Source organism: Salvelinus namaycush, unplaced genomic scaffold, assembly GCF_016432855.1.
Source record: "Salvelinus namaycush isolate Seneca unplaced genomic scaffold, SaNama_1.0 Scaffold181, whole genome shotgun sequence".
Lineage (NCBI taxonomy): Eukaryota > Metazoa > Chordata > Actinopteri > Salmoniformes > Salmonidae > Salvelinus > Salvelinus namaycush.
Window position 1 is genome coordinate 83,310 of NW_024058575.1, and position 15,133 is coordinate 98,442.

The 15,133-nt window shown below is 48.0% G+C and overlaps 1 protein-coding gene across 1 annotated transcript in view; it reads right to left on the bottom strand.

Annotated features, from left to right (window-relative positions):
- Positions 1-251: 251 nt before the first annotated feature.
- The window catches only part of LOC120037671 (arf-GAP with dual PH domain-containing protein 1-like), a 42,205-nt gene continuing 27,323 nt past the window's right edge, over positions 252-15,133 (bottom strand). The window contains exons 9-11 of the mRNA XM_038983671.1: positions 2,223-2,294; positions 597-828; positions 252-390 (exon numbers count right to left, since the gene is read on the bottom strand). Coding sequence (XP_038839599.1) covers positions 362-390; positions 597-828; positions 2,223-2,294 — 333 coding nt within the window. The 3' untranslated portion in view covers positions 252-361. The remainder of the gene's footprint in view (positions 391-596; positions 829-2,222; positions 2,295-15,133) is intronic.

The window sequence follows — 15,133 nt, forward strand, 5'->3', positions numbered from 1 at the left end:
AACAGAAGATGGCTAGAGGAGAAGAGGAGAGAGGAGGAACAGAAGACGGGTAGAGGAGAGGAGGATGAGAGGAGGAACAGAAGACGGGTAGAGGAGAGGAGGAGAGAGGAGGAACAGAAGACGGGTAGAGGAGAGGAGGAGAGAGGAGGAACAGAAGACGGATAGAGGATAGGAGGAGAGAGGAGGAACAGAAGATGGCTAGAGGAGAAGAGGAGAGAGGAGGAACAGAAGACGGGTAGAGGAGAGGAGGAGAGAGGAGGAACAGAAGACGGGTAGAGGAGAGGAGGATGAGAGGAGGAACAGAAGATGGGTAGAGGAGAGGAGGATGTGAGAAGGAAGGGTCCATCAGGCCACAGGCCCATCAATGCTTGTGTCTGAACATAGCCTCCACTGCAAAACACAAACACGAGGTCAGACGTTAATAAACACTTTATAACCAAACAGTAACAGCAATATATGTTTAAACCCTTTATAAATAGTAAAAAATGGTCCTCTCTTACTGGAGTCCTCCTGAGGGGACATCGGTATGCTTATAAACACACATAGATGTTAATAAACCCTTTATAAACCCTTAATAAGAGGTTGTAATCTCTTACTGGAGTACTCCTGAGGGGACATCTGGATGCTGATGACATCATTGAAGTGTTTCAGCCAATCCTGTTGCTCAACTTCCGTCTCGCAGGTAAACAGGAAGCTGCGCTCGGGTGTTACTATGGTGATGCCGTGTTGCCAGGCGCCGTTGCAGTGGGTTCCGGCGGGAAGGCCGGGGCTAGCGCTGTAACCATGGTCCTGGTGCCCTAGGAAAGCCTCACCCTTGGCAAAGGCATCCTGGCAAGGTAGGGGAGGGAGGGGAGGTAGAGGGGGTGAGGTGAGAGTGAGGTAGAGGGGGTGAGGTGAGAGTGAGGTAGAGGAGGTGAGAGTGAGGTAGGGGAGGGAGTGTGAGGTAGAGAGGGTGAGGTGAGAGTGAGGTAGAGGAGGTGAGGTGAGAGTGAGGTAGGAGACGGAGGGTGAGGTAGAGGGGGTGAGGTGAGAGTGAGGTAGAGTGGGTGAGGTGAGAGTGAGGTAGGGGAGGGAGGGTGAGGTAGAGGGGGTGAGAGTGCAGTAGAGGGGGTGAGGTGAGTGTGGTAGAGGGGGTAGGGTGAGGTAGACAGGGTGAGGTAGAGGGGGTGAGGTGAGGGTGAGAGCCTTAAGATCCCTGGTCAAAAGTAGTGCACTATAAAGGGAATAGGGGGCCATTTAGGATGGAGAAGAAGTCTTCAATCTCTTTATTTCCATAACGGCTCCACACCTCAACCAAGGCCTGTCTATAGCTCTCTGTAACAGCCCCAGTGTGAACCCTTGATGAAGGCAGCTTAGCTGTCCAAACGTTGCTTTATTCAACGTATTGCATCTGAGCCTTAAGTGTGAGGCTCTCCTTTTCTTTTCTAAAGTGCACTAGTGAGCTATTTGATCTGGCCAGGTCTGGCCCTCCCTAGCGCTCCCCTGTGCTTTCCACTTTCCATTGTTGTGTGTGATGATTAAAACCAGGCTAGCACGCTAAGTAGAGCACGACATCACCCTCATACCAACTCTACAGAATCTCCATAGTGTTACATCTAGCCAATATTAGTTTAGGTGTTGATGTGAGGTGAGTTGAGAGAGGGTGCTAGTGAGTTCTCTGCCTCTTTGGAGTTGTGGTTTGGGGTGTGCGCGCGTGTGTGTGTGTGTGTGTGTGCGTGTCTTACTGGTAGTTTCTGTGTGCAACTGTGCACAGTCTTTGGAGTCATGTTTGATGTGTGTGTGTGTGTGTGTGTGTGTGTGTGTGTGTGTGTGTGTGTGTGTGTGTGTGTGTGTGTGTGTGTGTGTGTGTGAGTGTGGTTTGATGGTCTTCTGATAGAAGTATCAGATTACTGTCTAGCGAGTCTCCTCTACATAGCAGCTCTTTGTTAAAACTAACAGAGAACATGTTGTACTAACCTGATACAGCAAGAGGAAACTTCATCCGTCATTATGAAGTCAAACCTTTTGATATCAATCAGATTCATATAAAACATGAGGTCCACTCTAGTAACTGGACTATAAGAGCCTACCTGGGAGAAGTGTGTGTGTGTGTGTGTGTGTGTGTGTGTGTGTGTGTGTGTGTGTGTGTGTGTGTGTGTGTGTGTGTGTGTGTGTGTGTGTGTGTGTGTGTGTGTGTGTGTGTGTGTGTGTGTGTGTGTGTGTGTGTGTGAAACCAGTCTTACCAGGGGATCTTTGTAGTACATGAGACGTCTGTGGTCTAGGGTGAACCAACGCTTCTTAAACCCTTCTGTATGCTGCAGAGAGAGAGAGAGAGAGAGACAGAAAGTCAGTATATGTCTGCTCCTCCCCCACTGAGATATTGTTGTTCTCTGTTTGGCATCAAGGACACACAGCAGGTATATAGATGGATAAGCTACCACATAGCAACTGCAGAAGGATAAGACACCACCAGGACTTCTAATGGCAACTACAGAAGGATAAGACACCACCAGGACTTCTAAGGGCAACTACAGAAGGATAATACACCATCAGGACCTCTAATGGCAACTACAGAAGGATAAGACACCACCAGGACCTCTAATGGCAACTACAGAAGGATAAGACACCACCAGGACCTCTAATGGCAACTACAGAAGGATAAGACACCATCAGGACCCCACATAGCAAATACAGAAGGATAAGACACCTCCAGGACTTCTAATGGCAACTACAGAAGGATAAGACACCAACAGGACTTCTAATGGCAAATACAGAAGGATAAGACACCACCAGGACTTCTAATGGCAACTACAGAAGGATAAGACACCACCAGGACCTCTAATGGCAACTACAGAAGGATAAGACACCACCAGAACTTCTAATGGCAACTACAGAAGGATAAGACACCATCAGGACCCCTCATAACAAATACAGAAGGATAAGACACCACCAGGACTTCTAATGGCAACTACAGAAGGATAAGACACCATCAGGACCCCTCATAGCAAATACAGAGGGATAAGACACCACCAGGACCTCTAATGGCAACTACAGAATGATAAGACACCACCAGGACCCCACATAGCAAATACAGAAGGATAAGACACCACCAGGACTTCTAATGGCAACTACAGAAGGATAAGACACCACCAGGACCCCACATAGCAAATACAGAAGGATACGACACCACCAGGACTAAATGTATATTTTTTATATTTAAAATGTATATATTTTCTTGTCATTTAGCAGATACTTTTATCCAGAGCGACTTACAGGAGCAATTACAGTTACGTGTCTGTCACGTTCCTGACCTTATTTTTCCTTTGTTTAACTTTGTTTAGTTGGTCAGGACGTGAGCTGGGTGGGTAGTCTATGTTTTGTGTTTCTATGTTGGGGTTAATGTGTTGCCTGATATGGTTCTCAATTAGAGGCAGGTGTTTGACGTTTCCTCTGATTGAGAACCATATTAAGGTAGGGTGTTCTCACTGTTTGTTTGTGGGTGGTTGTCTTCCGTGTTTGTGTTCTTCACCACACGGGACTGTATCGTTTGTTCCTTTCGCTTGGTTAGTCTATCCTGTTCGTGCGTTCTTCGTGTTTGTGTAGTTCGTTTGTTCAGGTCTGTTGACTTCGTTTATTGTTTTGTTATCTATTCAAGTGTTCTTCGTGTTTCGTCTTGTGTTTAATAAATTCATTATGTCAACATTTCAAGCTGCGCTTTGGTCCAATCCCTACTCCTCCTCTTCAGACGAAGAGGAGGAGAACAATCGTTATAGAACCACCCACCAAACAAGGATCAAGCAGCGTGAGAGGAACCAGCAGCAGCGGCCAAGAAACCAGGACTCGTGGACTTGGGAGGAAATATTGGACGGAAAAGGACCCTGGGCTCAGACAGGGGAATATCGCCGCTCTTTTGAAGAGAGGGAGGCAGCTAAAGCCCAGGAGCGGTGGTATGAGGAGGCAGCAAGGAGACGTGGCTGGAAACCCGAAAAGAAACCCCAAAAATTTCTTGGGGGGGGCTAAAAGGGAGTGTGGCGAAGTCAGGTAGGAGACCTGCGCCTACTCCCTGTACTTACCGTGGAGAGCGAGAGTACGGGCAGACACTGTGTTACGCAGTAGAGCGCATGGTGTCTCCTGTACGTGTGCATAGCCCGGTGCGGTACATACCAGCTCCTCGTATCGGCCGGGCCAGATTGAGGATTGAGCCGGATGTCATGAAGCCGGCCCAACGCATCTGGCCACCAGTGCGTCTCCTCGGGCCGGCTTACATGGCACCAGCCTTACGCATGGTGTCCCCGGTTCGCCTACATAGCCCGGTGCGGGTTATTCCACCTCCCCGCACTGGTCGGGCGACGGGGAGCATACAACCAGGTAAGGTTGGGCAGGCTCAGTGCTCAAGGGAGCCTGTACGCCTGCACGGTCCGGTATTTCCGGCGCCACCTGCCCACCCCAGCCCAGTACCACCAGTGCCTACACCACGCACCAGGCTTCCAGTGCGTCTCCAGAGCCATGTTCCTCCTCCACGCACTAGCCCTATGGTGCGTGTCTCCAGCCCGGTACCACCAGTTCCGGCACCACGCACCAAGCCTCCTGTGCGTCTCCAGAGCCCTGTACGCACTGTTCCTTCTCCCCGCACTCGCCCTGAGGTGCGTGTCTCCAGTCCGGTACCACCAGTTCCGGCACCACGCACCAGGCCTATAGTGCGCTTCGAGAATTCAGTGTGCCCTGTTCCTGCTCCCCGCACTAGCCTGAAGGTGCGTGTCCTTAGCCCGGTACCTCCAGTTCCGGCACCACGCACCAGGCATACAGTGCGCCTCAGCCGGCCAGAGCTGTCTGTCTGCCAAGAGCCGTCAGAGCTGCCCGTCTGTCCCGAGCCGTCAGAGCTGCCCGTCTGTCCCGAGCCGTCAGAGCTGCCCGTCTGTCCCGAGCCGTCAGAGCTGCCCGTCTGTCCCGAGCCGTCAGAGCTGCCCGTCTGTCCCGAGCCGTCAGAGCCGCCCGTCTGTCCCGAGCCTTCAAAGCCGCCCGTCTGTACTGAGCCTTCAAAGCCGCCCGTCTGTACTGAGCCTGCAGAGCCGCCCGTCTGTACTGAGCCTTCAGAGCCGTCCGCCAGACAGGAGCCGCTAGAGCCTTCAGCCAGACAGGAGCCGCTAGAGCCTTCCGCCAGACAGGATCAGCCAGAGCCTTCCGCCAGACAGGATCAGCCAGAGCCTTCCGCCAGACAGGATCAGCCAGAGCCGCCAGCCAGCCATGAGCAGCCAGAGCCGCCAGCCAGCCATGAGCAGCCAGAGCCGCCAGCCAGCCATGAGCAGCCAGAGCCGTCAGCCAGCCATGAGCAGCCAGAGCCGTCAGCCAGCCATGAGCAGCCAGAGCCGCCAGCCAGCCATGAGCAGCCAGAGCCGCCAGCCAGCCATGAGCAGCCAGAGCCGTCAGCCAGCCATGAGCAGCCAGAGCCGTCAGCCAGCCATGAGCAGCCAGAGCCGTCAGCCAGCCAGGATCCGCCAGAGCCGTCAGCCAGCCAGGATCAGCCAGAGCCGTCAGCCAGCCAGGATCCGCCAGAGCCGTCAGCCAGCCAGGATCCGCCAGAGCCGTCAGCCAGCCAGGATCCGCCAGAGCCGTCAGCCAGCCAGGATCCGCCAGAGCCAGCCAGCCAGGATCCGCCAGAGCCAGCCAGCCAGGATCCGCCAGAGCCATCTGCCAGTCCGGAGCTGCCCCTCAGTCCGGAGCTGCCCCTCAGTCCGGAGCTGTCGCCCCTCAGTCCGGAGCTGTCGTCCCTCAGTCCGGAGCTGCCGTCCCTCAGTCCGGAGCTGCCGTCCCTCAGTCCGGAGCTGCCGTCCCTCAGTCCGGAGCTGCCGTCCCTCAGTCCGGAGCTGCCGTCCCTCAGTCCGGAGCTGCCGTCCCTCAGTCCAGAGCTGTCCCTTAGTCCGGAGCTTCCCCTCATTCCGGTGCTGCCCCTTAGTTCGGTGCTGCCCCTTAATCCAGTGGGATTAAATTGGAGGGTGGTCATTGGGAGGAGGCTACAAAAGTGGGGATTGACTATGGTGGGGTGGGGACCACGACCAGCGCCAGAGCCGCCACCGTGGACAGACGCCCACCCAGACCCTCCCCTAGACTTTATGCTGGTGCGCCCGGAGTTCGCACCTTAAGGGGGGGGTTATGTCACGTTCCTGACCTTATTTTTCCTTTGTTTAACTTTGTTTAGTTGGTCAGGATGTGAGCTGGGTGGGTAGTCTATGTTTTGTGTTTCTATGTTGGGGTTAATGTGTTGCCTGATATGGTTCTCAATTAGAGGCAGGTGTTTGACGTTTCCTCTGATTGAGAACCATATTAAGGTAGGGTGTTCTCACTGTTTGTTTGTGGGTGGTTGTCTTCCGTGTTTGTGTTCTTCACCACACGGGACTGTATCGTTTGTTCCTTTCGCTTGGTTAGTCTATCCTGTTCATGCGTTCTTCGTGTTTGTGTAGTTCGTTTGTTCAGGTCTGTTGACTTCGTTTATTGTTTTGTTATCTATTCAAGTGTTCTTCGTGTTTCGTCTTGTGTTTAATAAATTCATTATGTCAACATTTCAAGCTGCGCTTTGGTCCAATCCCTACTCCTCCTCTTCAGACGAAGAGGAGGAGAACGATCGTTACAATGTCTTGCTCAAGGGCACATCAGTAGATTTTTCAGCAAGTCGGGCTTGGGGATTTGAACCAACAACATTTTGATTACTAGCCCAACGCTCTAAACGCTAGGCTATCTGCTGCACCAGGACCTCATATAGCAACAATAGAGGGACCAAGGCCCAAATCCACAAAGCATCTCAGAGCAAAGCATCCCTGCTATTCATTATGATTTAGAAGGCAAAACTGATCTTAGAACAGCACTCCTACTCTGAGACACTTTGTGGACACTCCTACTCTGAGACACTTTGTGGACACTCCTACTCTGAGACACGTTGTGGACACTCCTACTCTGAGACACTTTGTGGACACTCCTACTCTGAGACACTTTGTGGATACTCCTACTCTGAGACACTTTGTGGAAACTCCTACTCTGAGACACTTTGTGGACACTCCTACTCTGAGACACTTGTGGATACTCCTACTCTGAGACACTTTGTGGACACTCCTACTCTGAGACACTTTGTGGACAGTCCAACTCTGAGACACTTTGTGGATTCTCCTACTCTGAGACTTTGTGGACCACTCTACTCTGAGACACTTTGTGGACACTCCTACTCTGAGACACTTTGTGGACACTCCTACTCTGAGACACTTTGTGGACACTCCTACTCTGAGACACTTTGTGGACACTCCTACTCTGAGACACTTTGTGGACAATCCTACTCTGAGACACTCTGTGGACACTCCTACTCTGAGACACTTTGTGGACACTCCTAATCTGAGATACTTTGTGGACACTCCTACTCTGAGACACTGTGGATACTCCTACTCTGAGACACTTTGTGGACACTCCTACTCTGAGACACTTTGTGGACACTCCTAATCTGAGATACTTTGTGGATACTCCTACTCTGAGACACTTTGTGGACACTCCTACTCTGAGACACTTTGTGGACACTCCTACTCTGAGATACTTTGTGGACACTCCTACTCTGAGACACTTTGTGGATACTCCTACTCTGAGACACTTTGTGGACACTCCTACTCTGAGACACTTTGTGGACACTCCTACTCTGAGACACTTTGTGGACACTCCTAATCTGAGATACTTTGTGGATACATGCCCCAGATCAGTCACAACAGATAACATAATCTGCGTTCTTATTGGTTCAGGTGGTCTTTTCTGTCCCAGGGACAAGACACATCACAGAGCAGCCACTTTGATTTCCTTTGAGCCAGTCATGCTTCAAATAATGACTGACAAATTGTCCTCTTTAAATGTTGTAATATCCTTATGTCAAGAGTGTGTATAAAAGTGTTCCTGATTAATTTAGGGAGTGTCTCTTTCTCTTTATAAATGTGTGGGGAAATGGGTTCTATTGTAGAATGAGTCAAACGCAGCAGGTTAGAAAACGCTTTGGTAACCTGACAGTGACAGATTAAACACATTGTGTGTGTCTCTGTGTGTGTGTGTGTGCGTGTGCGCATGTGTGTATGCATGTGTGTGCACGTGTGTCTGTGTGTGTGTGAACCTCTCCCTAAGTGATTAAGTTTATCAGTGTACCAGCCCTTTATTCCCTCTAGTCCCTGGCAGGCCTCTCCATACAGTGATTAAACACAGTGTGTGTGTGCGTGTGTGTATTTGTCGGTGTGTATGTGCGTGTGTGTGTTCATGTTCTGCTCCCTGGCAGGCCTCGACACACAGTGATTCAGCTGTCAATCAAACAGAGTCGATGGAGACATTTTGAAATTGAGAAATAGAGCAACCGACAGGTTAGTTTGACTCTGAAAATCTACATGTTACTTAGTCTTAGTTTAACTCTGAATATTTCCATTTTACTTAGACTTAGTTTAACTCTGAATATCTCCATGTTACTTAGTCTTAGTTTAACTCTGAATATCTCCATGTTACTTAGTCTTAGTTTAACTCTGAGTATCTCCATGTTACTTAGACTTAGTTTAACTCTGAGTATCTCCATGTTACTTAGTCTTAGTTTAACTCTGAGTATCTCCATGTTACTTAGTCTTAGTTTAACTCTGAGTATCTCCATGTTACTTAGTCTTAGTTTAACTCTATATATCTCCATGTTACTTAGACTTAGTTTAACTCTGAATATCTCCATGTTACTTAGTCTTAGTTTAACTCTGAATATCTCCATGTTACTTAGTCTTAGTTTAACTCTGAATATCTCCATGTTACTTAGTCTTAGTTTAACTCTGAGTATCTCCATGTTACTTAGACTTCGTTTAACTCTGAGTATCTCCATGTTACTTAGACTTAGTTTAACTCTGAGTATCTCCATTTTACTTAGTCTTGGTTTAACTCTGAGTATCTCCATGTTACTTAGTCTTAGTTTAACTCTGAATATCTCCATGATACTTAGTCTTAGTTTAACTCTGAAAATACCACCAGGAACATGGTCTCTCTCTGCAGTTACATTTGTACCACTCTCAAACACAACTGGACCTGCACTTGATGACATACTTCCAACATCTCAAACTACTGAATGCCTTTTTTTCTGTGTCGAAAGACTCACTTCGTTGTATTGACAATGGTGCTGGCTCCACCAAGTCCTCACGCATTGTGCAACTCAGATATATTGTTATGCTTTTATTGTTGATCTGTGCTAATGTTCAACCAAACCCTGGGCCGGTAGATACCATGCAATCTCGACTGACTCCCTATGATTTAAAAACAGAGCAGGTTTTGGCCTCTTGCATGTTAATTTCAGAAGTCCATTTCCAAAAATAGACATGATTAGAATATGGGCCAAAACGACAAATGAAGACATAATGGTTTTATCAGAAACTTGGTTAAAGGAATTTGTGTCAAATAACTTGATTTCTATTGATGGGTACAGTTTTTTTTAGAATGGATCGGATGAGTAAAGGAGGAGGGGTTACAATTTATGTTAAATCTGAGTTTAACACCTCTGAAATTCTCTCGATTACCAAAACCAAACATTTTGAATTGCTTGTGGTTAAAGTGAACATATATAAGGACTCCCACATCACTGTAGTCGGCTTCTACAGACTGCCCTCGGCTGCTACAGACCGCCCTCGGCTGCTACAGACCGCCCTCGGCTGGTACAGACCGCCCGCGGCTTCTACAGACCGCCATCGGCTGCTACAGACCTTCCTCGGCTGCTACAGACCGCCCTCGGCTGCTACAGACCTTGCTCGGCTGCTACAGACCGCCCTCGGCTGCTACAGACCTTCCTCGGCTGCTACACCTTCCTCGGCTGCTACAGACCTTCCTCGGCTGCTACAGACCGCCTTCGGCTGCTACAGACCTTCCTCGGCTTCTACAGACCTTCCTCGGCTTCTACAGACCGCCCTCGGCTGCTACAGACCGCCCTCGGCTGCTACAGACCGCCCTCGGCTGCTACAGACCGCCCTCGGCTCTACAGACCGCCCTCGGCTTCTACAGACCGCCCTCGGCTTCTACAGACCGCCCTCGGCTGCTACAGACCGCCCTCGGCTGCTACAGACCGCCCTCGGCATCGGGAGACGCACTTAACTCTCTTTCTGATGTCCTGCACAAGTTAAATGACTCTGAATTCATTATTTTAGGAGATTTGAACTGGGACTTACTGACATCTGTATCAGACTCTTTTAAAGAACTGTGTGACTCTCTGAATCTTGCTCAATTAATGAATGTGCCTACAAGACCGAATCCCAGAGCACCTAACAAATCAGCGCTATTGGGCATTATTCTAACGAATCCCCTCACAAAGACACATGGACTGGGATATTCTGTAATGATGTCAGGGATCACTGTGCATATTGCTTGTATTAGAAATACAAAAATGACCCAAGCCAAACCCTGTTATATTTAAAAACAACAACATTTGAAACAGTTTGATGAGCAAGTGTTCTTACATGATCTGTACCATAATATTGACAGAGTAAGTCTGATTCCTGATGCTGACACTGCCTGGTACTATTTGTATATGAAATATGTGATAAGCATGCCCCTGTGGAGAAATGTAGAATCAGTGGAAGGGACAATCCCTGGTTTGCAGATAACTTGGCAGAATTCATTAGAAATAGAAATGTCTCTTGGGCTCAAGCTAGACAAACAAATATTCCTGTTGACTGGGCCTCCTTCAGAGAGCTAAGAAACACATGCACAGGATTGATCAGGAAGTCCACATCAGATGACTATTTAAATGCAGTCACAGAGAACCTAAGTTCTGGAAGCTAATCAAATCAGTGTCAGGTTCTAATGGATCCTCTGGCCTTCCTGACCATTTAATGATGGATTCTAATGAAGTGAAAGATAAAGCTGATATTATAGGGGTTTTAACAAGAACGTCATATCTGCTGGTTCAGTTGTTGATAATGGTGGGTCCCAGGCCTCTAATGTAAGCTCTGTTACAGTCAACTATGATATAGGCCCTCATGTGAACCATTTTAACTTTGAGCCTGTTTCTTATGCAAAAGCACTAAAGGCTATAGACACTAAAAAGTCTGCAGGTCCAGACAACCTGGACCCCTACCTCTTAAAGATAGCAGCTGGTATTATTACTGAACCTGTGGCTCACATTTTCAACTTGAGTCTCTTGACTAATTGCATACCCAGCATTTGGAAATCAGTTTATGTCCTCCCACTGCTAAAGGGTGGCGTCCCTCAGATGCTAATAACTATCGTCCTATCTCCAAACTCCCTATCCTGGCCAAAGTCTATGAATCCCTTTTTTATTTTTTAACCTTTATTTAACTAGCCAAGTCAGTTAAGAACAAATTCTTATTTTCAATGACGGCCTAGGAACAGTGGGTTAACTGCCTTGTACAGGGGCATAACGACAGATTTTTACAGACAGTTAAAAAACGTCTTAATTGAAAAGAACATACTGAGCGGGGTTCAGTCTGGCTTTAGATCGGGGCACAGCACCACAACTGCAGCTGTGGCAGTGGCACACGACATCATTAATGGACTTTATAAAAAGCAACATTGTGCTGCTCTGTTTGTGGATTTATCAAAGGCATTTGATTCAGTTGACCATGAATTGTTGCTAGCTAGACTCAGAAACATTGGTCTCAGTGAAGGGGCAGTACACTGGTTTAGGAACTATCTTTCTGACAGAACACAATGTGTATATACTGACAATCACAAGTTTAGCTTTCTAGAGATTAATAGAGGTGTGCCCCAGGGTTCTATTTGAGCTCCTGTGTTGTTCTCAATATGTATTAATGATTTGGGAAATGGGATGCAACCAGCAAAGTTACATCTATATGCAGATGATACAGTCATATATTCATGTGCTCCTTCTCTGGTTCAGGCTGTTGAAGAGCTCCAGACTGCTTTTCAGTCACTGCAGGCCTCCCTTTATGGTCTCAAACTTGAATGTACAAACAACTAAATTCATGACCTTTACCAGAGCTAGAACTCTAGTCTACAATCCATGCTTCATCTAGATATGTTAGTGCCACTGAATGAATTTAAAATATTGATGGGAGACTCTGTTACGGAGGAGTGTAAATGCTTTTTTTTAGGCCGGATCATGTTGTATTGTATTATTGTATGTTTTAATTATGTAATGTATTGATTGTTGCTGCCTTCTTGGCCAGGTCTTTGTCACGCCCTGGCCTTAGTTATCTTTGTTTTCTTTATTTTAGTTAGGTCAGGGTGTGACATGGGGGATGTTTGTGTGTCTTTGTCTAGTCTAGGGTGTTTGTATTGTATAGGGGTTTTTGTAGAGTTCATGGGGTTGTGTTCAGTGTAGGTGTTTATGTAAGTCTATGGTTGCCTGGATTGGTTCTCAATCAGAGACAGCTGTCTATCGTTGTCTCTGATTGGGAGCCATATTTAAGGCAGCCATAGGCATTAGGTAGGTTGTGGGTAATTGTCTATGTCTTGACGTTAGTTGCTTGTGTCTGCACTTTTGTTTGTAGCTTCACGGTCGTTTTTTGTTTAGTTTGTATTAGTGTTCGTGTTTGTTTCTTCTTCTATTAAAAAAGAAGATGTATCTATATCACGCTGCGCCTTGGTCCTCTCTTTCACCGAACGACGATCGTGACAGTCTTCCTTGAAAAAGAGACTCTGGGTCTGAGACTCTGGTCTTTAACCAGGCTTTTCCTGGTTAAATAAAGGTTAAATAAAAATACAAAATATCTCCATGTTACTCAGAGACAAACTAAGACTAAGTATCTCCGTGTTATTTAATGAAACCAGATAGAAAGACAATACAGAGAGTCAGGTCGAATGTAACAGTAGGTTGAAATACAATGGGAGAAACTAATATAATTAATTGGAGGTGGATTGCATGGTTTAAGGGTGTGGAGGAATGTCTTGTTATCAAGGTCCTTGAACTTGACTGCTAAAGAATCACCCATTTACAGGACAGTGTGTGTTTTTGGTTTTACTATCCTTGTGGGGACCAGAAGTCTTTCAACTACTCATTTACAGGACAGTGTGTGTTTTTGTGTGTTTTTCGTTTTACTATCCTTGTGGGGACCAGAAGTCATCAAAAGGATGATAAAACAAGGAAACCCGGACCAGTGGGGACATTTCACCGGTCCCCACAAGGAAAAAGGCTATGTTAGGCTTAAGGGTTAGATTTAGGGTTACAATTAGGGGTTAGGTTTTAAACATTTTAGTACGGATCCTGCAACGTATTGGCATCAGTTGCTGGGACTGCTACTCTCTGTCCAGTGATCCTGCACACCAAGGCCGGGTCTGAGGAGCTATTTGGAGTAGCAGTTAACCTAGCTGCTAGCTAGCTGCCTATCAAGCTAGCGGGAAGTCTTGAGGGCTTGAATGCAGCCCGCGACGCAGTTAGCCATTGTGGTTGGGACCGCGGATTTTCCTGGGTTTGTGGCTGTCTAGATCCCTGCTGTTTGTTGTGTTCAATCTTCCCTGTGACCTGCCCTGTCTGGAACTGTGAGGAGTAACAGTAACAGTAACCTACATTGCTAGCTACCATGACAAAGACCAAAGCTGGCGGGGGTACCGTAAACAAACCAAAATACTTCTACAAGCAGTTCTTACAACAACAAGAAACTAGCTTCAAGTGTTGTGTCCAGATACTGGTGAAGTCAACTAATAAAATAACGGACCACCTGACCAGAGAGGTCCAGGACCTGAAGAACAGTTTGCAGTTCTCCCAGGGTCAGCTTGATGAGTTTAAACAGGAAAACGACAAGATGACAGCAGTCTGTAAGTCATTGAGAGAGGACATCAGTTCTGTGTGTGAATCTATGATAACAACGACAGATAAATCAGACTACCTCAAGGGACAATCAAGGCGGAACAACATGGATGTGGACGGAATTGCAGAATATCCACATGAGACCTGGACGGTGTCTGAGGACAAAGTGAGGGAAATGAACTCTGAGAAACTGAAGATTGAGGTGGAGCGCGCCCACAGGACTGGAAAACCCACCACCGGCCCAGGTGACAGGCCCAGGCCGATAGAGGTCAAGTCCCTGAGGTTCAAGGACATGGTATCTGTTCTGGAAAGACCCAAGAACTAGAGAGGAACATATATTTTCCTCAACTAGGACTATGCTGAAGCTATGCGCCAGAAGGGGAAAGAACTGATCCCAGCCATGAAAGCTGCCAGAGCGAATAGAGATATTTCTTACATCCGCTATGACAGGCTCATTATCCACCCTCCCTATGACAGGCTCATTATCCACCCTCCCTATGACAGGCTCATTATCCACCCTCCCTATGACAGGCTCGTTGTCCACCCTCCCTATGACAGGCTCATTATCCACCCTCCCTATGACAGGCTCATTATCCACCCTCCCTATGACAGGCTCATTATCCACCCTCCCTATGACAGGCTCGTTATCCACCCTCCCTATGACAGGCTCGTTATCCACCCTCCCTATGACAGGCTCATTATCCACCCTCCCTATGACAGGCTCATTATCCACCCTCCCTATGACAGGCTCATTATCCACCCTCCCTATGACAGGCTCATTATCCACCCTCCCTATGACAGACTCATTATCCATCCTCCCTATGACAGGCTCATTATCCACCCTCCCTATGACAGGCTCATTATCCACGCTCCTTATGACAGGCTCATTATCCACCCTCCCTATGACAGGCTCATTATCCACCCTCCCTATGACAGGCTCATTATCCACGCTGCCTATGACAGGCTCATTATCCACCCTCCCTATGACAGGCTTGTTATCCACCCTCCCTATGACAGACTCATTATCCACCCTCCCTATGACAGGCTCATTATCCACCTTCCCTATGACAGGCTCGTTGTCCACCCTCCCTATGACAGGCTCGTTGTCCACCCTCCCTATGACAGGCTCGTTATCCACCCTCCCTATGACAGGCTCGTTGTCCACCCTCCCTATGACAGGCTCGTTGTCCACCCTCCCTATGACAGGCTCGTTGTCCACCCTCCCTATGACAGGCTCGTTATCCACCCTCCCTATGACAGGCTCGTTGTCCACCCTCCCTATGACAGGCTCATTATCCACCCTCCCTATGACAGGCTCATTATCCACCCTCCCTATGACAGGCTCGTTGTCCACCTTCCCTATGACAGGCTCATTATCCACCCTCCCTATGACAGGCTCGT